The following is a 25,244-nucleotide window of genomic DNA, read 5'->3' on the forward strand; positions in this document are numbered from 1 at the left end:
CTTCTAAATTGTTTATCTTAAAATTATAAAAAATATATATTTGAGATGCTCACAATGAACTCCTTAATTTGATGTGTAACACGATATAGTTTGACAAACTTTTTTTTTAATTTTCTCATTTACCCCCCAAAAGTGGCCCCCGTGTTTAAAATTAATTTATTTACGTTACATGTTCATCTTTGGGTCACAAACATACATATGTGTACCAAATTTCAACTTAATTTGTCCAGTAGTTTCGAAGAAAATAGGCTGTCACAGACGGACAGACAGACGCACGAGTGATCCTATAAGGGTTCCGTTTTCTCCTTATGAGGTACGGAACCCTAAAAAAGAAAGATAGATGTAAAAAACACCCAGCATCATGACCTAAAAACCAATAAGCTAACTTTAAAGCTTGTTTAGTTTTCAGAAATATTTTAACACCATTATTTATGTTTCCGAGCAGTGGCGGCCGGGCGGTTCAGGCATCTGAACCCCTAATGTTTTCATTCGATAGCGTGACGTGACGCACGTGCGTTTGCGTCTCATTTTCTATGGGATTTTGAACAGCGCGCCAAGCGGGACGTTTTGGAAACTCAAAATCTCATACAAAATAAGACTTAACGCGAACGCGTACGTCACGTCACGCTATCGAATGAAATTTACACTAGGGGTAATGAGTGTAACTTTCAATTCGGAACTTGCGCATGAAAACTCATTTGACATAATTATACCATTAGCTGCCTAATACGGCCTTTACGGTGAAGGAAAACGTCATGAGAAAACCATGTGTATATAGGATACAAATGTTGTATGTGCAATCCCCAACACACTTGGAGATAACAGCCCAGCAATCTCTCTTGTGCATAAGAGCAGGCCTGTGCTCAGCTGTGGGACGTATGTATAATAGACTAAGATTGTTTTCTTAAAGTAATGAAAAGGGTGGGTAGGTATTACTTTAATTAAATTTAAGCACAGTTTTGATAAAAGGGTGGTGTTATACCTAAGTATGAACATAAAAGACTGGATAAACTAAACCGAGATTAGTTCCGTAAAACCATATTCAAAGTAAACTAAACATCTTTAGCGCATGGTATTTAAACATGCACGTTACTTCACTAACAAGCAGAAGTTCAGGTCATTTATGTCGTCAGGGAGGCAAATTCGAACTTACATTTTGTTATCAAAATGAGGTAATCTCGTTATCATTCGCGCGTGCATTTCGCTCGTACTTACACGTACATGTATTGGTGCGAGCAAAAAGCACGGGCGCCCGATAGCATAATCGCATAATTTTCACATCAGAATATAAGTTCAAATTGGCCTTAGGAACTGATGGTGGAAACTTCAGCGGTCACCCGAGGCTTTCTAGTTGGCGTAGGTCCAAAGCTATGTTTTTACACGAACTAACGCAACGTCTGTGTCTATTACTTATGCGAAACTGGAACTTATGGTCTAAAAGTTTCACGGTTTGGAAAATATGTATATATTTACTTCACTCATAGTGTTGGTTTGTTTTGTAAGTTTTTTAATGTCATCATCATCATATCAGCCTTCAACGCCCACTGCTGAGCATAGGCTTCTCTTCGAGTACGCCACTTACTTACTTTTTAATGAAAATTAAATTTTATTAAAGATAAATTTTCAAATGCGACGGCCGCATTAAACTTAATCAAGTAAGGAACAGTTCGGGACTTAAAAGGTAATTTTTGACGGGACTAGTTTGTTAATATTAAGATTTTATGGCCAGTAAAATATTATATTTAAGGACTGAAACTAAGTGTATGCAGTTTAGGTTTACTGTTAGTTTTAATTTTAAGTATAATATTATAACTTATTGTAGTACTTTAATTAAGTAAATAGTTATAATAATTATTTGTATACTATACTTATTATAAAAATGCCTAACATAAGAATGGAAATAAATATAGGAAATATAACAATCAGGGATTTTTTTTTATCTAGGTATACTTGCATCTCATGATCATGTTTGTGGAAAGATTTTAACATTTTTCATGTTTCCGAAAGCGTATTTGCATTTACAATACCAAACTTCTCAGAAAGAAACAACACATTGCAGCCTTCAACCCTTTCAATTCCAATCAAAACCCTGTTTGTACCAGTTAGGTACTGCAATATTGCCTTTACCCGGTTTAACCCGATTTCCCAGTACTGTGCACTTCCCTGAAATGCGCAAACCATTTCCTATGATTTATAACCTTCATTTGGCTCGCCTTGATATACAAGTTAGTCCAAACCTTGACGTTAAAAGGAAGAAATTAAATTCCTCGCGTCCAGTGTCAGAAATTCAGAATATACCACATGTAGGCCGACTATATTAGCCGACTTTTTGTAGTTATCAAGGAATGTTCAATGGCTGGTAAATGCGTTTATTTAAAAATATGGAAATTGTTTAACTTAAACAAGCAAACCAGTGTGTACTGAACGAAGGCCTGAAATGGCGTTCCCTGAAAATGGGCTATTGCTTCTAAATGTAAGGACTGGAGTTTAAACAATGATTACAATCAGGATCACTAATTTGCATTGTAAATGTTAATGGAATCGGTTTACGAGTTTTGTCAAAGGTATGACCGGTACGATTATTGACTTCTGGAATTAAATCTTCTAAATAGTCAATCACGTACATTATATACAGGAGGCTGATTATGATTAACCTATTTGTTATGGTTTTGATATTTTTATGTCAGGAACTTGACACAACTCACAGTGCATCTCACGTGCACCAATAAACGCCAGCGTACTGTCTAAGCCGCATCTCCACGAAGCGCACGCGCTTGCGAGGCAGCCTGATACGACCTCTTGTGGCTTCCGCTCGCACAAATCAGACTTCAGGTCAGCAGACAGAATAGTTCACATTTCATCGGTATTTAAAAAAACAGGCACGTGTGAATGCACACTTCATAAATAAAAATCATTGAGATATTTTGACCAAGCTAACTGCACAAATTTCGAAATGACAAAATATTAATGTGGAATCGTCAGCGCCTTGGGGACAATGCCTCGGGTCGCATTAGGTTTCGTCGAAGTTTAGTTATTACGTTTGTAAATAGTAAACTTGTATAATGTTATAAATACACAGCAGTATCTAATGATTACAATAAGAAAATATATATTAATGAGGCATGGCACTTAGAGATGGCACAAAAGATTGTTTTAAATTGTACTTATAATTCGTTATGAAAATATGAGGTTTTTATGGCACCCATACACTGTCGCGTGCATCGGCTGGTGCAGAGCGAGCAAGAAGCGAGAGAAGCGTTCACCCTGATTTCTCAATCTGGGCAAGATCGCAGGGAACCATTGGAATTTGGATAAAGACAGCACTCGATCGATCTTCAAGGAAAGGAAGAGGATAAGAATCCTCCGCTATAAAATTATAGATCATGGCAAAGAGACTCATGGAAAAGCTCAATGACTTAAATAGTGGAACTCTCTCATGCCCGAAGTCAAAACGCAAAGCTATTCAGGTAAATGATTCTATCGAAAAGCACAAATGATACGAACTCAATAGAACCAATACCGGGCTTCAGTCGCATTTCATTTCCATTTGCAGTCTCAGCGGCCGATCGGCTTAATCACTCACTTTTCGGTTTACCATTTCCATTTCTATGAATCCAACAGAACTGGAGTGAACAATTTAAAAGAGTACTTAGTTTAAACCCGGAATCGAGGTACTCCAAGTATTAATTGCTTTTCGTGGCTCATTGTTATTCCGACGTGCGAGCGAGATGCAAATCGCAAAACTTTCCAACTGCTCTACTTTTCTAATAGGGACGTTGGAAGTTTAAAAATAACAAATGCTGCGGCGGTAAGTATGCACGTATAAACTAAATTAACACGACTCGCAATGAATTAGCGCGCAATGCATTACCCGGTCCGTATAAGCTAGTCATAAGTACATAAAAAACTCAGTCTCTTCCAGCCGCCGTACCTGTGACTAAGTGTCATACGACAAAGCGCTAAAGTTTATATCACAATCAAACTACAAGTTGATCAAACCAATTTAAAAAAAAATATTAATAGTGTGTCTCTGAAACAACATTACTTAGATCATCTTAAATATATGTATTGTGTAGGTATTTAAGTTTTGGAAAAAAAAGTGGAAGTAATGATATTTTTTAACCGACTTCTTTACCCAGAAGGAGGAGAAACGTTAATTTGAGGACCATAGTACGGACGACATAACGTACGGAGACAGTTTACACCAGCTGTTAAATTCGAAGCACGAATTTATCTTAGATTTTACACATCTTGGCGTGACTATGTTTATATTACCCAAAGTTTTTAATAAAATTTCATCTTGAAAATTAAGATAATGATTAATAACCAATAACGATGATGTAAACCGGGAATATACCCACGTATAGCTCATAATAAATTGGCTTAAGGTCTTGATGAAACAGCCAATAATTTTAAGGTGGATCCACACCGTAGTAACGTGTAATTTTTGTGTTTTTGGTTCGTATGCACTATGCACTATTGCATTAGCATGTGGTCCTTTTTATGATAACTTTTATGAGCTTAGGCTGGGCCCGACTTTATTTGCATAAATATTTTAACAACAACTCTCCTGTTTGATTCAAATATTAGAATAAAATACGACCGAGTAGTACTTAATACAGTAGAAATTTGATCAAAACCACAGAATAAATAATAGTACTTGGTACAGAAGGTTCACTCTCTAACAAAACGCGTCTATTACGAGAGATATGACCGCTAGGTGGCGCAAGCGCGAGCAGGTGTCCGTTCCGTAGCGGTGCGCGGCAACTTCTATGGATAGACACCAAAATTGGTGGTGAACTACAGTTCACATATTAGTGGTCTAATGTTTGATAGAGAATGTATCGGAATCGAATCGAAGAACCATAAAACATTATAGGTCGCTGGACATACAAGTACTTACCGTAGCGTGGACTTGAAGTTAATGTATTGCTTGCTTCGCTTGCATTTTAAGAAGTTATAACAAATAAATTTGTATTCATTATATCTGCCAAGTTAAACCAGTTTGACAGCACTGGCTTCCCTCGAATGCGGCTGACTTATGTCTTGTATGCGATATTGCTTGTTAGTCTATAAGGTAATATGGGCCTTGTTGCCTGAATTAAATTTTAAAATAAGTAAATTGCTAATGTGGATGCAGCTTTATCGAGCATAGTGACGCAGCACGTTCGAACGCAATGTTAATTAGTAAAATGCAACGCGTCGCATCCAGAATTGGTTTTGTGGGTGTCAGCCGTTTTCAATACAGCTAATGAGAACGTAAATATTTCAGCGATATTTTATTAATAGCGAACCATGCGTTACGTTCACCCGGCGAGACAATTTTTTTATTTTTTAGTCGTTACTGAGAGTATTGAGTATAAAAGATTCCCGGTTTTGTTGGATATATTATTAATTACTATAGAACCCGGGCATATTTTTTTGAATGAATATTTATAAATTGTTAACTTTCGAAGTACCTACTTAATCATAACCACAGAATGAGTACTTAATAGTATTATCATACAGAACAGATGCGCTACACCCAGCCTGAATGGAATTACCACACCCCGCGGCACTATACTGAGAGCCTATTGACAGTATCTTAGTTATTTGAAATGAACAAGCACAATAATACACCGGCATTTTGAACAATCCGTCACCGCGTTTTGCTAACTTATAAAATTAAATGAGTTTTATCTGTAAGAAGTGAGCTCTCTAAGCTTACTTACTTCTCTATGGCTCGGTTAGCAAAACGCGGTGACGGAAAGTTCAAAATGCCGGTGTATTGTGTTTGTCCATTTCAAGTACCTAAATAACAACTTTTTCTTGAACCACGTTGCCATAGTTACGCCAAAATATTTTCTAGTAACTGCCCTAAGGAATTAAACCCCATTTAGACGGATCAAGAACTTGTATGCAATATTCGATACATCGCGACTTCAGAGTACAATGAATTCAGTCGATCGATCAAATACCGCAATGTAACGAAAATCGCATGCAAGTTCTTGATCCGTCTAAATGGGGTTTTGACACACATATTGATGCGTATCGTATAGATACAGACAAGAAGATTTTCGTACTTTCACGTTTAAAAATATCTACACTTAATATATGGGCAATAAGGTTGTATACAATACATATTTTTGGCACTTTGTCCGTATCGATATTATACTACAGTCACGTAATATGGTGTGTCCACCCAGTGTCATACAAATCGTAACCAACAATCATGAATAATTATCATCATGATCATGAGAAATCTGTCAGTTAGTTGAAAGAGTGCCTGCCTATTTGTTTTAATTAGCAAAAACGTATGAAGAAAAATATTTGCTGTGCATATTTTAATCGGCAATCTATCGACCATAGATTATTTATCACCTAATTTAATATGGTGATACCAATTTCATGTGTACCAATGCCTATGTGTAAACGCCTCTTTAATAATAATGTAAGCAGAGTAGAATACTATACTTTAGCTACGTGGTAGTAATCACAGATGATTAACATACTAACGTGTGCACTAAAGTTCCCAACGTTTAACTTCCAGGCATAAATTAACTACTATCACAAGCCAGACGTACCTACTACTTCAAGTTTATACTATACTGTAGGATAAAACCACAAAATGAAATACGATACGAATGCTATTCGCAAAAGTTATCTCAAGAAAATTGATTATTCAGACGTAGCTTATAGGGTGGTATTTCACCTGTCTAATTTATTTGTCCAATGTGTATTGCGTCTCACATTTTGCGTAATGAGAGAGTGAGATGCAATTACATTAGACAAAGAAATTGGACAGCTGGAATACCCTTAGTCTCCCTTATGAAACAAAAACATTTAACCTGCACAAAGAATCTCCCCACGAGCGAACGTTTGTACGGGTCACAATCTCATGGCCCGTTATTCGAAATATTTATTTTAATAATGCGATAAAACTGTGGGATGGAAAAGTGGTTTTCTCTAAGACTATGACAGGTGGAAAATTAATCTTCGAGGAAAATTTTACATTTCAGTTTGTTTTCTTCACGTAGTAGTTTTTCAAGCGTATTCTAAAATCAGACTAGTGTCTGTCTAAGCTATTCTATACATATAAGTAATATATGTACACCGCAAAAATACAACTAAACAACATTATTCGCTTTAGAGATTGCTAAACCCACAGGTAATATTTCAATGCACATTTGAAAAAGCGGGATAAATACAAATTGAAGTAGGTAATAAAATTAGCAATGAACAAAAAGTGCACCTTTTTTTTTCAGCGAAAGGAATATATAAAATGTATGACTTCTATTAATAAGCCGTAATAAATCTTGTAGCGAGATAAAATACTCGAAATTTCCGTACATTTATAGAATAGCCTTATTTATTTATTTATTAAATTGCCTAATTTAAATAAATTATATCGCATTATAGAAGTTTCAAAATTGAAATTCATCCACGTCGTCACAGGCACTGGTAAAAGGCTCGCAAAGTCGGAATACATTTCAAATTTATTAAACGCTTTATATTTGCTTTATATGTAATAAAAAATAACTATCATGGTTGCCAAAGAGTATATTTCGCAAACTCATTAAGCTTTAATGGACTTATCAACCATAAGTAAATATTTAAAATTGTCAACAATTGTAAAAAAAAGCGTAAGTCTTTGTCAACGACGAATCCGTTAAAAAAAGCACATTGCTTCAGTAATAATCCTTAAGGGTGATCGTCACGCATATAAAGCGATACGTACTCCAGCGGTTGTTATGCGAAGAAATTGCTCGTTATCACACCACTACGCTTGTTTTGTTAGAGATACTCTATGAATATGATACTGAGCTCTGCGTTGGCTATATATGGATATGCCACAAGATTGTACCTATAGTTCTGTTAGTTCGATAATTACATTTTTTAAGTAAAGTGTAGTATATTCTTTAGCCATCAATGTAGTAAAAGGTACTTTTTTATAAGTTATTACAATCTTTATAATTAAATCTGTTTTCATCGTTTCGTAGTTTCCGACAAATACACGTTATCACTTATCATATATTACATATTTATCATAGATTATATATTTGTAGAGGCATATTTACCCCCAACGCTGAACTACATACAATCTTAACTGATAATGAATGGTAAATGAGGGAATTTAGTAAATAGGTATTTTACAAGGGGGCAAAGTTGTTGTTTAACCTCTCGTGCTAATATTGATACCCGAACAAGCGAAAGATTCCAAAATGGAATCTGAGCGTTGCGAGGGTTTCAAGGCACGAGCGTTAAACCAATTTTGCCACCGAGTGAAACACAACATTTTTCACCACACCAATACAAGGAAAATAGTAACTGTAAAATATGAAACAAAATCAAAGGAAATCGATTAAAAATGAATCTTATTAAATATTTATCATTCAAAATCATCATTAAGAGTCAATTCTACCAGCAAACATAAGAAAACGACTCAAAATTTGCATTTGATTACTTTGCCTCACATGTGAATAAAATGCATCTTTCTTAATATTAGTTTTTGAACAATCAAGAGAGCCTGCTCTGCTCTGCCAGGCTGGTGTGGTGAAAAAATTAAGCATGAAATAGTTTATGTTCTACAGGTAACCTCCCTACTTTACTGAAAACCGTGCTCAATGTAGACCTTGCTTTAATCAATGTAATGGCGACGATTTTGCGAAGTGAAAATAACTTCGTGGAAACTAATCAACCAGACTCTTTTTGGTAAAAAAAGGAATGATCCTTGTCCATTTAAGCATTCTCCTTTTTTATTATTATACATTTGATTCAAAGACGAGAATAACTTAAAAATATTTATTGCATAGATATTTACTATTTACTTATTTTCAAATCACAGTGTAGCAGTTCTTCATGCACCCAAATATACAATCACGTATCTTAATTAATTCACCTACCTATACAATTCTTACGTCCCAATGAAGAGTGGAACCCTCCGTCGCGTTCCCCGTCCCGTTATCATCTTATTAAAATAAATATTCCGCGGAGCCCTGATATTGTCTAACTCCCAGTAACTTTGCAACAACACTAAATCGCATTTGAAAAAGAAAAGATTGCCTCCACGGCGTCTTCAAAATGGTGATTGTCTTGGAAGTACAAATAACGTGGTGTAGATTTATAAAAAATCGAGCAGAATAAGCTTACAAAGTACTTATTTAATTATAGTTTGCTTTTCTGAATCTTGATAAAAGGAAGCTGATAATAAAAGCACAGGTGTATACCTATTTTAAGGTGCGCTAGGCTCAGAACGGAGTTTTTAAAAAGTCGTAGCGCTTTTTTAGATCACAATGCATCCTGAGATTTTGACTTTCGCTTGATAGAAAAAAATCTCGAACATAGGTCTAAAATGCACTTTAAAAAATACAGTAAATTTTGCACAAAAACTAAAAATACAGCGATTACTTTTTTTTATTTAAATACATGGGACATTTTTTTTAACAAAAACATGATATTTACCCGCGTTCCCGAGAACGTACATCCATCTCGCTCACGCTTATGCTTAGTGAGAGTGAGAGAAGTATCATCGAAACACTTAGACATTTTATTTCCTTGTCTAAATACACTTTACAACTGCTTAAGTAGATTCCGCTTCGCAAACTGCATCGATTTGATAGATATAACAAATTGAAGCAGTGTCATTATATACGTCACATTTGGTCACTGCAAATAACATGCAGAGTTATCTTGGTCCGACTAGTAAGCATAATAATTAATTAACATTCATTAACACTAGGGGTCTATTTTATGTACCTTCTTACTTATGAGCGATCTATGTACCTAAATACTTACAATACAACAGGCATTCTAAGGTTGGTATTGTTTAATGAAGAAAATCATTAGTTTTTCCCCGACACAGAACTCGTAAGCGGTTTTAAGATTTCATAAGCTATTCATTCATGCATGTATGTAGTTGTATTATTTCAGTTATACGCTTTAAAAACCTTGGGTTTTTGTGTGATTAAAACGGGTTAAATCATCAACAGTTATTTGACAAAATAGTATTTAATATATTTATTGCTTAACAATAAAACAAATAAATGATTTAAATAAATATAAAATATTTTTAACAAGATCACTTCTTCAGAATCACATTCTTTCGACGTACTGTATGCCGCGGTACATTTATTTTAACAAAGTTAATATAAAATGCAGTTTAAGAGAACGCTTGAATCCCTGTGATGCATCTACCTAAAATAAGCGCATGAATATCGTGAGTGCCTTCGTAGGTGTTCACCGCTTCCAAGTTCATAACGTGTCTTATGATATGATATTCGTCAGAGACTCCATTACCACCGAGCATATCTCGCGCGACTCTCGCAATCTCCAGAGCTTTGCCGCAACTATTACGCTTAATAAGCGAAATCATTTCTGACGCCGCTTTATCCTGGTCCTTCAAACGCCCAACTTGAAGACAAGCTTGGAAACCGATAGCTATCTCTGTTAACATATCAGCCATCTTTTTTTGTACAAGCTGGTTCGCGGCGAGAGGTCTTCCAAATTGAATCCTATCTAATGTGTACTGCCGGGCGATCCGCAAACATGTTTCAGCCGCACCGAGGGCGCCCCAAGCAATCCCGTAGCGCGCGTTATTGAGACATCCGAAAGGCCCCTTCAGGCCCTCTACGTTCGGTAATAAATTCTCCTCCGGTATAACCACTCCGTCTAGCAATATCATGCCCGTTGTAGATGCTCGCAAAGAGAATTTACCGTTGATTTTAGGCGTGTCCAGACCTTTTTTGACTTGTGACCGTTCGACAATAAAACCCCTGACTTTGTTGCTATCGTCTTTCGCCCATACTATTAAGACGTCAGCGATTGGCGAGTTTGTAATCCATGTTTTTGAACCACTTAGTGTGTATGTCTTAGTTTTGGCATCATACTTAGCCCTAGTGACTAATCCTCCTGCGTCGCTGCCGTAGTTAGGTTCTGTCAGACCGAAGCAGCCGACTAATTCCCCTTTGGCCATCCTGGGTAGAAACTTTTGTTTCTGTTCTTCAGTGCCGTAATTGTATATAGCGCCCATGGCCAAACTGCTTTGAACACTTAAAGCTGATCTGTAGGCTGAGTCGACAGCATCAAGTTCCCTGGTGATCAATCCGTAGGTAACATAAGAAACGCCAGCGCAGCCGTAGCCCTTAATCGTACAGCCGATTACACCTAACTCCCCCATTTCTTTGTAAATTTCTCTGTGGAAGATTTCATTTCGGTTCGCCTCAACAACTCTTGGCAGTAGTTTTTCCTTACAGTAGGCCTTGAACGAGTCCCGAACCGCCTTTTCATCGTCGTGTAATTGTGCATCTAAATTCAGTGGATCTTCCCAGTTAAAAATTGTCTTCGCGTTATTTGAGCTTGTTGTAGACAGGGCACGAAAACTGCTCGTATTTTTACATAAGATTGATAACAAGTTCGTAGTTCTGGATACTGCCATTGTAAACAACTTTAGTAGATAAATATGCTTCACTTATTCACTATATACAAATTATTATTACTATCACTTATTATTGCAATTATTCACTTGTTTTTAACAAAACTTTCAATTTCACGTATCTATTATGAACATAACCTCGCCAGTGACCCAGTGACAGCCGAACTGAACAGCAGCTATATTCACACTACAGATACACTTCAACTCAACACAGTGCCTGTTGTACCAGTTTAGCAATTCCACGAGTGTTGCAGACGCCAAGACTCTTATGGCCTCGACAAACGATATAGTATTGCTTAACCTACCTGACTTGTTAATATACTCGATTATAGTAAATACGTAATCAGTACGCTAGTGTGTGTAAATTATCTTATTTACATCATAGGGTGTTACGTTATTACAATTTAAAGTTTTAACGCTTTAACATTGAGTTGCTTTTACATTGTATTTAATTTGTTTTGTTATTTATCTATAACACCAACATATTATAACAAAACGATTGAGATACTATGTGATAAAATTTATTCACTGATAAGTGTTGCCGAGGTACTAAGCTATTACATATATATCTCAGATTTGTTAAGGTATTAGGTAATTGTAGCAAATTATCACAATTAAAACAAAAAAGTGATGAAACGGTCTGCCATACCAACTAAATTACATTATGATAATATCTTGAGCCTATTCGGCATGTTTATAACACCAATTCTTCTCTAAATGTCGCTGTCGTTCTTTTATCTTTAACTATCTTATGCGCTCCATACAAAATTATCTACACACCATCCCCGTCAAATTATATGTATAGTTTCTGAAAGGACTGTCTCATTTCAAGACAGAGAGAATCATACTATCTTTGTCTTACATTAGTACTAGAACCCAAAAAGGATGAGTATAGTTTTTTGTTCTTATTTACTGACAATTTGGTTTGACCAACTAACTATACCTACGCCTTAAATACGGAAGTACACAATTTATATAATAACATAATGTAAGTAGCTACAACTTAATAGCAATAGGGAACAAATCAAATTAGTTCACTCAATATTTTTTATTTGCGATTTTTTAAGTAGTCAATCTGTTACTTATATAATATATACTTATAATTTACAGGTACCAAAAATGGAACCTAATGTAATAAATGTGTACCCTGAAAAAATAAGCAACACGCTACATTTATTATGCTTTCTAGTGAGCAATAAAAATATGCTGGTTTAATCCTCGGCTTATTTTGTCACATTTCTCGCCACAAGGCAAATACGAGCGTGGGGTAAAAAAATTACAAAACAACTGTAGAACGCGGGGAAAGCGGACAGTTATAGGGAAAACGTAGCTGTGAGAATTTTGATAATATTACATTATTGGCGTGATTATTATTACTTATATACGAAAAAACCTTTACTCGTGATTTATTTGGTGTACGAAACGCATATCGGAACTGGTTTACCCAATGTCCCGGTAGATGGCGCTGTCACCTCCGTCAAACTAGCGAACGCTAGTTCAACGTAGTTGCCTAAGGTGTCAACCTGTTTTGTACTTTTTTGAAGATTGTGTGGAGGTATTTGGCTAGAATAAACATACGTCAGTTTCTTTAAGAACTCGGTGTTTAATTCTTGCTCCTTTTCGAGACCCTAGAGTACAAAGTTGTACATGGTCCTTCGAACCGGATAGCCTTTTTGAAGCCAAATTGGAGTGGCGTTTTTGGGAGACGGTGCGGACTACACTTCGCGTCCCGTGCTTAGCAGTGGTTCGCTGCTTCAAAGGCCGGGAAAGGGTTGCAGCTAACTGAGGTTGCCAACGCCATCTAGCGTTGGATAGCTGGCGGTTTCCTGTTTGGAGCATTGAAAGGCGCAAGTGGCGCCATCTAGCGACGAGTAGCTGGAATCATCCAAAGGAGCAGATACAGGAAACGAGCAAGTAGCGCCATCAGGGATTTGCAGAGTTCAACGAAGTGTGACGTCACGTATCAATGGAGTGAGTGAGAAGTGCAAAATCGTGAGTACTTTTAAATTTATATTTCACGCGAGTTTCAACTTTATAAACAACGAACAAATTAGTGAATGTATTGCGGAATTTGAACTTTATTTGCAAGAGCACGTTTACTTTGAAGAATCGGTTTGTGTAAATGGACTTAGAAAATTTCAGCATCGATTTATATGGACTTTCAACTTAGAATAATTGCCCTAAGAGATTGTATAGGATATTAACATAGAATAATTTGTAGCTAGTATTAACTTAGATTTTTAAGCGAAACCCTGTTGGAACGGGGAACCTATGCCCGATTTGGCCTAAGTGTGACAAAGTTTCAAACACTTGTAAAATTTTAGGAGTTTGTATTATAATTTATTCTAAGTGCATTCGGTGTTACCACAGATTATCTTAAATTGCAAGTAGCTATTTTGTGTACATAATGGACGCTTTACTGAACTATCAGGACGACTTATGCAGTCGTATCTGTAAGGCAAGAGTTAATTTTAAAAAATCGCCTAAGGAGCGCATAACCAAAAATTATTTGGAGAGTCGATTAGAGGGGTTAGAACAGCTTTGGTCTGAGTTTAGAGCGGGTCACAAGGATTTATTGCGAACATGCGATCATGCCGTTTTGAAGGCTAAGTCGTATATTACGGGTGATACTTATGACAAAACCGAAGAAGAGTATACCAATTATAGATGTGAATTAAAAGATGGTTTAGATAAGTATACTATTGCTTCGGGTAATCAGTCAAGGAGCAATGATGAGGCTAACTCTTCATTTAGATCAAATGTAGTTAAACTTCCAAAGTTATGTATTCCTAGTTTCTCGGGGAAGTATCAGGAGTGGACGACGTTCAGAGATTTATTTGTTTCCATGATACATAACAATGACTCGCTAGACAGTGTTCAGAAGTTGCAGTATTTAAAAAGTTACCTAACCGGGGAAGCTGAGCAGTTGCTTCGCAACATACCCGTTTCAGACACAAATTACGCTAGGTGCTGGAATCAATTAGAGCAACGATACAATAATAAAAAATATTTATCGCATTGTATACTTAAACAATTATTAAGTCAAAAGAGTGCAACGACTGAGTCCCCAGGTTTTCTTAAGGATCTAATGGATACGTCGACCGATTGTTTAAGTGCACTGTCAAACCTAGGTATTGACGTGTCTACGTGGGATATCATTGTTATTTATCTTCTGTCGTTAAAGTTAGACCCCGAATCGCGCAGGCACTGGGAACTTAACGTGGCGACTAACTCGGCTTCAGACGCCTTACCTACGTTTAGCCAATTTAAAGAGTTTTTAACAAGTCGATACAGAGCACTAGAATTTCTTGAACCGAGAAGCGCCAATAAGACCCCAAGTGCTTACGGGAAGTCGTCCAATAGTAGTAATAGTAGTCACAACAAACCAAATGTACTCCATGTCGCAACCGCAGCATCACTCGCGTGTGAATTTTGTACCGAGCCTCACAAGCTTTGTTTCTGCAAAAAGTTTGCGGGTGAGGATTATGCCAAAAGACATGACTTTGTCACCAAAAATAACATCTGTTATAATTGTCTAGGTGGTAACCACAATGTAAGATTTTGCCAAAAAGCCACTAGTTGTAGAATTTGTAAGAGAAGGCATCACTCCTTGCTTCACCCTAAGGATGTATCCACTTCAACTGCCAATCCGGAGAGCGTAGTTCAGGCAGCTGAAACTGGGTCTGGGGAAGCCACACATATCGCGACAGAGAACACACAAAATGAGTCCACACCGATAGTCAACTGTTTTGCGACAGGGATAGTGCAAGATGAAGTGTTATTAGCCACAGCCCTCGTAAAGGCTGAGTCCAAAACAGGCGAGTATCAGGTGATTCGTGCATTCATAGATCCAGGCGCACAGTCTTCATTTGTCACTGAAGCTGTGGTACAAGCCTTGGGGTTAAAGAAAGTTCCCATCAAAAGTTCAATTACGGGGTTAGGAGGCGAGCCGACTTCTGCTGTGCCTAAATACGCAGTAGACTTAAAGATTCAATCGCTCGCAGATCCAACATTTAATATTGTAGTTAAGACATACGTATTAAACAAAGTCACCAATTACCTTCCTGGTAAACAAGTGACATTTCCAGAATGGCTGAAACAGAAACAGCTTACGTTAGCTGATCCGACTTATAATACACCCAATAAAATCGATGTACTACTCGGAGGCGAAGTCTACTGCAAGATAATTACAGATGGAGTACTCAAAGGTCCAATGGGGTTTCCTCTATTACAGTGCACCACTCTCGGGTGGATTTTGTCTGGCACAGATGGTTCAACGAGTGTACATGACACTGTGACGGTGCTACATACGCAGGTGAATGAAGATGATCAGTTAAAAAGATTCTGGGAAATAGAAGCAGAACCAAACGTTCACTCGAAACTATTCACCAAAGAAGAACAAAGGTGCGAAGATCTCTTCGCATCTACAACAGTGAGAACACAAGAGGGCAGATATGTCGTAAAATTGCCGTTTCGCGACGATCATACCTGCAAGGGAAATTCAAGGGAGATTGCAGTTAAAAGATTACGTAGTTTGGAGAGGAAATTGGAAAAAGATAAAACTCTCAAGGCTAGATATACAGAAGTAATACAAGAGTATGAGCAACTAGGCCATATGATACTTGTGACAGAACCTGATCATAAAAAGAGAGAAGCAATCTACTTACCTCACCATGCCGTGATCCGCGAGGATAAAAGCACCACGAAGGTCAGAGTCGTGTTTGACGCTTCCTGTAAATATGATGAGGGGATATCACTGAATGATCAGCTTATGACAGGACCTACCTTGCAGCCAGAACTTCGTCACCTCATTATGCGTTGGAGGCGGTACCCCGTTTGTCTAGTGGCGGATATAGTAAAAATGTACAGAATGGTAAGAGTAGCCAACGAGGACACCGACTTTCAGCGCATAGTGTGGCGCGAAAATGCTGAAGATGAAATCAAGGATTACAAGTTGCTGACCGTCACTTTCGGAACTGCTTCAGCGCCCTACTTGGCAGTAAAGGCACTCAATCAGGTAGCCTGCGACCACAGAGAGCAGTATCCTATAGCTGCACCACGAGTCCATCAAGAGTTCTACATGGACGATTTGATGACCGGATGCCAGACAGAAGAAGAAGGTCTACAACTGTACCGTGAAATGAAAGGCTTATTGAATGAGGGAGGGTTCGTGCTACAGAAATGGGCTAGCAACAAAAAAGAGTTGTCAAAGCAGATCAATAAAAGAGAAGGAGAGAACCTAGGAAACGAAGAAGAAAAAAGCAATCTGGAAATAAAGACAGATAATATAACTAAAATACTCGGACTTACCTGGAACCGGGATGACGATGAATTTCAGTACTCGGTGAAACTGCCGCCGCTATCGCCACCTGCAACAAAAAGAAAAATAATTTCTGATGTTTCACGTTTGTTCGACCCATTGGGATGGTTAGCACCGTGTGTCATTGCAGCAAAAATGTTTATCCAGCGTCTATGGTTGGCAGGGATCGGATGGGATGAGGAGCCACCATCTGACATATTACAGGACTGGTTAACTTACCGTAAACAGCTAGCTCACCTTATAGACTTCAGGATTCCAAGATGGCTTCACACGCACGCGGATGATACACTGCATGAATTACACGGTTTTTGCGACGCATCCAACGCCGCTTACGCTGCTGTCGTTTATCTTCGAGTAGTTGACTCAACTGGGAACATACATGTAGCTTTAGTGACAGCCAAAACGAGAGTATCACCGGTCAAACAAGTCAGCATTCCCAGATTAGAGCTTTGTGGGGCTGTACTTGTGACTAAGTTGCTGGCCGAAGTTGCAGAAGTCATGGAAATCCCCAAACCAAACATAAAAGCGTGGACGGATTCCACAGTAGTTCTTGCGTGGCTCAACAAGCACCCAAGCAGCTGGAAAACATTCGTAGCTAACAGGGTATCTGAGATATTAAACACCATGGATTCTGCGCAATGGGCTCACATCCGCACAAAAGAAAATCCGGCAGATTGTGCTTCACGTGGTATGCAACCAGCAGAGTTAAAAGAACACGACCTGTGGAAGTTTGGCCCTAAACTTTTACACGACAAGACCATTCATTATGCTAAGCCTAAAAACAACGAGACGAATCTTGAACAGTCGGCAGGAGTCCACGTAGGAATAGTAGAAGAAGCGTTCTGGAACAGATACTCATCCTTAAACAGACTCATACGTGTTGTTGCCTATTGCCGACGTTTTTTTAGAAAGCGGGATAGCGCACCGAACAGCCCAGTCAACATACGTTATCTGCAAAAGTGGGAGTTGGATGAAGCAACCATGACCTGCATTAAAAAGTGTCAAAGCGCTGAGTTCAAGAACGAAATTGAGGAAATCAACAAAAGCGGGTTTATTAGTTCAAAAACGTCCAAGATTCGTTCTTTAACGCCGTTTCTTGAAAACGGTATTTTGCGAGTGGGCGGCCGATTGGAGAACGCTTCGGACTTAGAAATAGCAAAACATCCTATTATCTTGCCCTACGACTCGCATCTGACCAAACTGATTGTGGCAGATGCCCATGAACGTACTCTTCATGGCGACCAGCGAGCTATGCTGAACTATTTAAAGTCAGCTTACTGGATAGTACGAGCGAAGGACTTAGTGAAACAGCACATTCACAAATGTGTGCGCTGCATTCGTCACAAAGCCAAGATCCAAACGCAATTGATGGGAGCCTTACCGCCTGCTAGAGTTACTCCAGGTAGAGCGTTTATCCGCAGCGGAGTTGATTATGCCGGACCCATCAATTTAAGAACTTCAAAAGGCCGAGGACATCACTCATACAAGGGGTATGTGTGCTTGTTTATCTGTATGGTTACCAAAGCCATACACCTAGAGGTAGTGAGTGAACTTACCTCTCGTGGATTTCTTGAGGCTTTCAAGAGATTCACATCCAGACGCGGCCGCTGCTTAGAAATCTACAGCGACAACGGCACAAACTTCGTTGGAGCTGCTAAAGAATTAAAGGACCTTTTTAATGCACAGAAGTCAGCTATAATCCAAGAAGTAGCGGAAAGTCTGGCTTTAAATGGTACCACGTGGCACTTCATTCCTCCTAGGAGCCCGAACTTCGGTGGATTATGGGAAGCAGGGATTAAGTCTACCAAATACCACATCAAAAGGGTTATTGGAGAGTCGACACTTACGTTTGAGGAAATGGCGACTCTACTCAGCCAGATCGAGGCCTGCTTGAATTCACGGCCTATCTCAGTTGTACCCAACGACCCAAATGAGCCAAACCCTTTAACTCCGGGTCACTTTCTGATAGGAGAACCTCTAGTTACGGTTCCAGAAAGGAACTATGAATGCTCGAATATTAGCACCCTTAAGCGATGGCAACTGACCCAGCGTATGCTACAAAACTTTTGGCGTCGTTGGTCTAACGAATACTTAACCCATTATTTACAGCGGTACAAGTGGGCACATCAAGTTCCCGAACCTAACGTTGGGGACGTTGTTTTGGTGAAGGAGGATGATCTCCCTCCGTCTAAGTGGCTTTTCGGCAGAATCATGCAGAAACACCCTGGCTCAGATCAACTGACCAGAGTGGTAACTATCAAGTGTAAGAATACTTTGATAAAGCGACCAACGTCTAAACTTTGTGTCCTGCCGGTAGCTAATTAGTTTTTAATTTTAGTGTATTTTTTTTAAGATCATTATGTCATTAGTATAAGAAATCATCCCCCACCAGTTTCTTTTTCAGTTTTTCAAAGGTAGCTTTGTATACATTCAAACTAATAATTCAGACACTTCACGGTGGGCGGTCATGATGAAGGACATGTTGTCCTTGGTGGGCGGCATGTACGAAACGCATATCGGAACTGGTTTACCCAATGTCCCGGTAGATGGCGCTGTCACCTCCGTCAAACTAGCGAACGCTAGTTCAACGTAGTTGCCTAAGGTGTCAACCTGTTTTGTACTTTTTTGAAGATTGTGTGGAGGTATTTGGCTAGAATAAACATACGTCAGTTTCTTTAAGAACTCGGTGTTTAATTCTTGCTCCTTTTCGAGACCCTAGAGTACAAAGTTGTACATTTGGTTAATATCAATATTCAATAATGAATAAAAGTTCAGTTGCCTATTACGTCTGTGTCTACACGACGATATTAATGTTAATTTTTAACAAGCAGAAACATCTGCGATCGATGCTATTAAGCTTAGAATAAATTTAAAAGTGGAAAAATTACTGCCTTGGGTGAGACTTGAACTCACGGCCTCTAATTATTAATTATACATTTAAAACTATATATAATGATGATGATGATATTAATGTTACATTTAAAACTTTCGCGGTTTGAACACATATTAAATCACATTTACAAACAAATAAAAACAATAATAATATACACACAATACATAACAATAACAATACTAAGTCCGCGGGGCAGCTTGTGGCGAGCTGTTAGGGAGTGACGACCCCACGGACCCGAGTGCTCCAGAGAGTCGGTCAGGGTCTCCGTCTCCGGCGTGTCTTCGTCGGTCGGAGTGGACCCCAAGGGGACCCGCAGGACTCTCAGCTCTGGCTTGCCTTCATTGGCCGTCCAGAGGGGAGTCGTAAGAGCTATATGCTCCAGGGGTGGAAGTGAAAGATGCATAAGACGCGAGTTGGCACAGTGGCTGCTAACAGCCACTGGGTAGAAAGCGGCGCACACCTCTCGACACCCCTGAGCCGCTCACACCGGTGTTGCTCCTGGTCGTCTTCACGACGGCAGTTTCAGGGGCCCATCTAGTCAGCGGCAAGTCACCACCTGCCTCGATAACGTGTTTTAACATTGTTATGGCAGGTGTCCGGAGTTCTTTACAATAGCTCAGTCTCATTGTCCACCCAAACTTCAATCCAACCGGTATACTGTTCACTTTTTCTGCAATAGTCCCAATGCCTGCTGCGACCGGTTCATGGGTGTCTATTGTTGCGCCTGTGAATGGGTTCCAGCAGGCGTTCTACATGACATTAAAGCTCTCCAAGGGGCCTTTACGTGTTGGATCTATATCCCCACGCAAGCCTATCAAAAGACCGGGATTTATAGGCCCGTGATATCCAAGGAGATACAATAATAATATTAATAGGTAAATAAAGGTAACAAAATAAATTTGCGATAGACCCGTTTGTAGATATGATTTGATATTAATGTTTCATCATACTTAATTCCAGCCGGCCTAACCAAGGTGACAATCGCTTGCGATACGGCAACGAAACGCTCTGTGTCTCTCTATCACTCTTACTATATTAGTGAAACAGTGACAGTTTCGTTTCGTTCGCTATGGAGCGTAAGCGATTGGCATGTTGGCTACGCGGCCTGGGCCGATAATGATATCATATGGTAACTACAAAATCGGCTAATTGCGAGTCGGACTCCCGCGCTGACGCTCCGTTTGTTCATATACCGAGCTTTTCTGATGAGTGTCACTTTCTCCCAGGTAACGCAGGCACGGTACGGTACGATACGGGCAAAACTATCTGTAAATTGAGTAGTGACCGAGACTCGTGGACTCATATGTATCTTTATCCAATATGGTTTAATATCACAGTGAATCTTGAGCCGCTCCGGGAATAAAGTTGAAGTCCCTATAAAGGTTGTTAAACTAACTTTGGAACCTGTGAAAGCATTATTTTTGACATAAAATCTTAAAACTCAGCAGCACAAAAGCTAGGAATAGCACAAAGCGCAGATAACGACTATTACGAACGTACTTAAATAACTTATAGATAACAATCGCACCGTTCTATTACCATTAAATGGGTTGGCTTCTATGTATGCTCCGTACAATGTAGAACCTCATAATAGAGGAGGGATGAATCTTCTATAAATTATTCACTCTCTATTTGCATGACAAACGAGCAGGAAAGGTCTTAGACCTTTAATGGTCTCTTAACAGTACCCACTCCATCCTTTAACACTCCAGGGCCCAACACACTTTAATGGACCCGTGATTTTTCCCAGTCATATGCAAATGTGTGATTAGCATATATTTTATTCAGTCTAAACGACAGCGTTCATGATGTTATAAATTTCTTTTAGTCTTGGCTTTTCGGGTTCGGTAATTAGTATGGTAACGAACTTAGTGTAATTAGAATAATTACATATTCGAATCTGCATAAGCTTATTATGTATAATAAGTGTACTGTTGTTTTGTTAAGACATAGTTATTTACTACTACTAAATACCAACATAAAAAAACCGGACAAGTGCGAGTCGGACTCGCCAACCGAGGGTTCCGTACTTTTAGTATTTGTTGTTATAGCGGCAACAGAAATATGTACATATTCTGTGAAAATTTCAACAGCCTGTTGACAGACAGACAGACGGACGGACAGACGGACAGAGGAGCCTTAGTAATAGGGTCCCGTTTTTACCCTTTGGGTACGGAAAATGTAGTTTTGGATTATGATTGTTTCTTGATTGCATTGATTTATACATTGGTAACAGAGATTGACCAAAAGTAGCATCATAGTCATTAAACTAATTAGGTAAGGTACCTACTACGCGCCCGTAAAGCAGCAATCGGACTAATAAAATTTTAACTTAAATTGATATTGATTTGACACCACAATGCTTCTCACGCAAATCAACATACATACGGGCGAAAATTAAATGCACTGTGAGGTGAGATTTTAAAGTTGGATGCCGTTTATAGGTGGTTATTATGCGAAACGATTAGGTAAATTATAAAATAATTTCTATGGAAAATGCTTCCAATGCATCCTAAACTGATTTGTAATTAGATTCCAAAAAACTAACCTCACTCAGATCCTTTTTCTTTCGTAATAATGGAAAATATGTAAAGAAGTAAACTCAAATTTCCCTTTTGCATACTCTAGCATTTAAAATAAATATAGATGTATCCTTTTAGCTTTGTTTAGTTGCGTAAAACGTACGGAAAAGAGAAAAAGTGAGGCTAGTTTTTTGGAATCTAATTACAAATCAGAGTATAAGTAAAAAGTACCTACCTATATTTTAATTGGCCTTTTACTAAAAGAAACACATAATGTACTACGTTTGACGAAAGTGGAGGACCCGCGCGAAATCGTCTTTTCATACAAACGTAGTCCTGATTTTCCTCTCTGGATATTAACATATTTTGACACAATTTGTTGTATATCGACCACAGATATGCTCCTACGTTTGACTTATTCGAATTTTTAATTATTATGTTACCTTTTAAAAAATTGTATGCAATCGGTTTTTCGCTCCCAATTTTTACAACAATTAAAAAACCGAAAAAAAAGTCAAACGTTACATCAATTTGTAAAAATATTTTTCATAATGTCAATATACAGACAGGAAAATGGAGACTACGTGTGTATGGAGAAGCAGCCGTCCCCTTTCCTCTTTAAATTACATAGCTTCTCTTTGCAATCAAAACTTTAGCATTTGATCACAAAACGAAATAAGGAGCCGGTACCTAATGCATTGTTAAATAACAGAACAAACAATTCGAAATGAGAATATCGGGGAAAGCAGCCGCGAATATAAATGGAATAGTCATGTTAGTAGCTTGGAACTCGGGAATAGAAGGCACTGTACCAGGAAGGTGGCAGCGTCAAAGATGCTACCTATTACATTTTCGGTGCTGAGTGTAAGCGGGTGTATTTAATATTTTATATGTTGTTGTCCAAATTCTATTATAGAACTAAGGCTCGGTTCATACATTGATTAGTGTTAAGTGCGAGTTTATATATTGCTACTTGCGTTTCGTACCAAATGTATACGTAATCTCGCACTTAACATAATCAATGTTAATGTGTAGGTAAATCGGGCCTAATGAAAACTCCAAACGGCTTATGACAGACTATACGAGACAAGCCTAATATAAGTCTAATTTATGCCACCTACACAATTTGACAGATTTTAGCTAAAAAGGATTTTAGCTTTTTTTTTTCATCGTCACCTATTTCAAAATCATAATTGAAGAGTCGAAATAAAACCTTAATTTCGACTCTTCAATTATGATTTCAGTTAATTTGTTGATTTTCAACATAACAGTAGCACAAAAGTGTGGTAACTCTTTTTGGCAGTGATATATTATGCGCTGCGGAGTTTCGTAATCAGGCCGCGAAGCCAACATGCCAATCGCTTACGCTCCGTAGCGATCGAAAGGCAACTGTCGCGCTTTGTGTCTCTCTATCACTCTTCCATATTAGTGCGACAGTTGCGTTTCTATCGCTATGGGGCGTAAGCGATTGGCATGTTGGCTACGCGGCCTGTTCCGAGATTGGATTGTGTAATTTGGTTGCATTTGATACACGGCCACACCAATACGCCACACAGACAATGGTATGAAAACAGACCGATCCCATTAAGGCAGTAACGACTACTGGCTGTTTTTGATGTGTCGTGTAAATAAATATGTGTGTGTGTGTGTGTGTGTGTGTGTGTGTGTGTGTGTGTGTGTGTGTGTGTGTGTGTGTGTGTGTGTGTGTGTGTGTGTGTGTGTGTGTGTGTGTGTGTGTGTGAATAAATCTATAATATCATATACAAACGCCTACACTGACCCCCCACAATTGAAACTGAGGCATAATTTAATCTGTCTTAGTAATTTCCGTAATTCGGCTGCACTTACAGCTTCCCCGAATTTCGTCTGATATTGATTAGAACGAAATTCACATAAGGGAAACTATTTAATGAACATAGCATTAATTTTGTAGCATGCTAGTTAAATTTAACAAAGCGATATTTCGAACTGCAAAATTTGTGTTTGATCTTCATTAGTCGATTTGGGAGCTTACCTATATCCCAAATTACTTTATCGACATAGTTTCTACAAGATATTAAAACTAATTCAATTCGTTAGATTTCGGGTTTCCGCACAACACTGCAATAAAGGAGCTCTCACGCGGTTCAGTCACAAGCTTGGACTTTTTTTCGTAAATATTTACAATATTTTAACTTTATTTCTAAAAGTATTGTTATTTCTTTACAAAATAAGTGGATAGGTAGGCTACTCTAATAAACAAGCTTAACAGTCACAGTAAGTACGTTAAAATTAGGCCAGACCCATTTCCTGAAATTACTCTTCTGGGTATTTCAAAAGTGTTCATTATTAAGATTTATTGACGACAAGGACAAGGGGCGCGAATACTTGGAACCTTAATTCGTTTGCCTGGGTTGGAGCTGTAAATTTATTATGAACTGTATTTATTTTTGATCGTAGATACATCTGTAGGCCGAGCACATGATTGACGCGACAGTATCTCGCCGCGAGATAGACTACCCGTCTTTTACTAACAGTATGAATTAAAGGGGGACGGGTAGTCTATGTCGCGGCGAGATACTCTCGCGCCAATCATGTGTTAGCCCGGCAGGTGAGAGCTTACGACTTTTATAAATCAAGTTCACCTCCAAGTTAAGAAGGCAGAGGGCAGAGGCTTTTAAAAATGAAAACAGTGTTTGTCCTTTGCCAGGTAATGTATGTCCGAGTGGACCCTAGGTTCCTTTATACCTCAGCTAGGAAGCGCCCGCTCCGAGCATGCACGCTTGGTCCTCACGCCGACCGCCATACCCATTGTAAAGACTGGTTCAGCGGTATTACTCACGAATTCGAGCCAATCGTGGAGTCTCACGCAACTAGTTGCGACCAATCACGCGCGTGATGCGAACTCATCAACCAATCGCGTTGTGGCGTTAGACTGCACGATTAGGTCGAATTCGTGTGCGTGACACCGCTGTACTGGCACCCATTCTTAATGCCCACCTTTACGAAGTAATATATAAGTCAAAGGCAGTATGGTGGTCGGCGTTAGCGTCGAATGTGCATTGTGTAACACTCAGAATAGAATCTGGAAGTTAAGGATGCTTTGTACATACTGACTAT

The 25,244-nt window shown here is 38.6% G+C and overlaps 2 protein-coding genes across 2 annotated transcripts; one reads left to right on the forward strand and one right to left on the reverse strand.

The window, feature by feature from the left end:
* Positions 1–9,990: 9,990 nt before the first annotated feature.
* On the reverse strand, positions 9,991–11,587 carry LOC134746053 (glutaryl-CoA dehydrogenase, mitochondrial). Its single transcript, XM_063680272.1, has one exon. The coding sequence runs from the start codon at positions 11,411–11,413 to the stop codon at positions 10,139–10,141; it is 1,275 nt and encodes a 424-aa protein (XP_063536342.1). The 5' UTR covers positions 11,414–11,587; the 3' UTR covers positions 9,991–10,138.
* A 4,036-nt stretch (positions 11,588–15,623) lies between these two features.
* Positions 15,624–19,055, forward strand: LOC134745858 (uncharacterized). Its single transcript, XM_063679950.1, has one exon. It carries the CDS (start codon positions 15,624–15,626, stop codon positions 19,053–19,055), a length of 3,432 nt encoding a protein of 1,143 aa, XP_063536020.1.
* Positions 19,056–25,244: the final 6,189 nt, after the last annotated feature.

The sequence above is a fragment of the Cydia strobilella genome, chromosome 12 (assembly GCF_947568885.1).
Source record: "Cydia strobilella chromosome 12, ilCydStro3.1, whole genome shotgun sequence".
Classification (NCBI taxonomy): Eukaryota; Metazoa; Arthropoda; class Insecta; order Lepidoptera; family Tortricidae; genus Cydia; species Cydia strobilella.

What these genes read in the sequence shown, in the direction of transcription:
- LOC134746053 (XM_063680272.1), bottom strand. Translation starts at nt 11,413, where the DNA reads ATGGCAGTATCCAGAACTACGAACTTGTTATCAATCTTATGTAAAAAT.
- LOC134745858 (XM_063679950.1), top strand. Translation starts at nt 15,624, where the DNA reads ATGGGGTTTCCTCTATTACAGTGCACCACTCTCGGGTGGATTTTGTCT.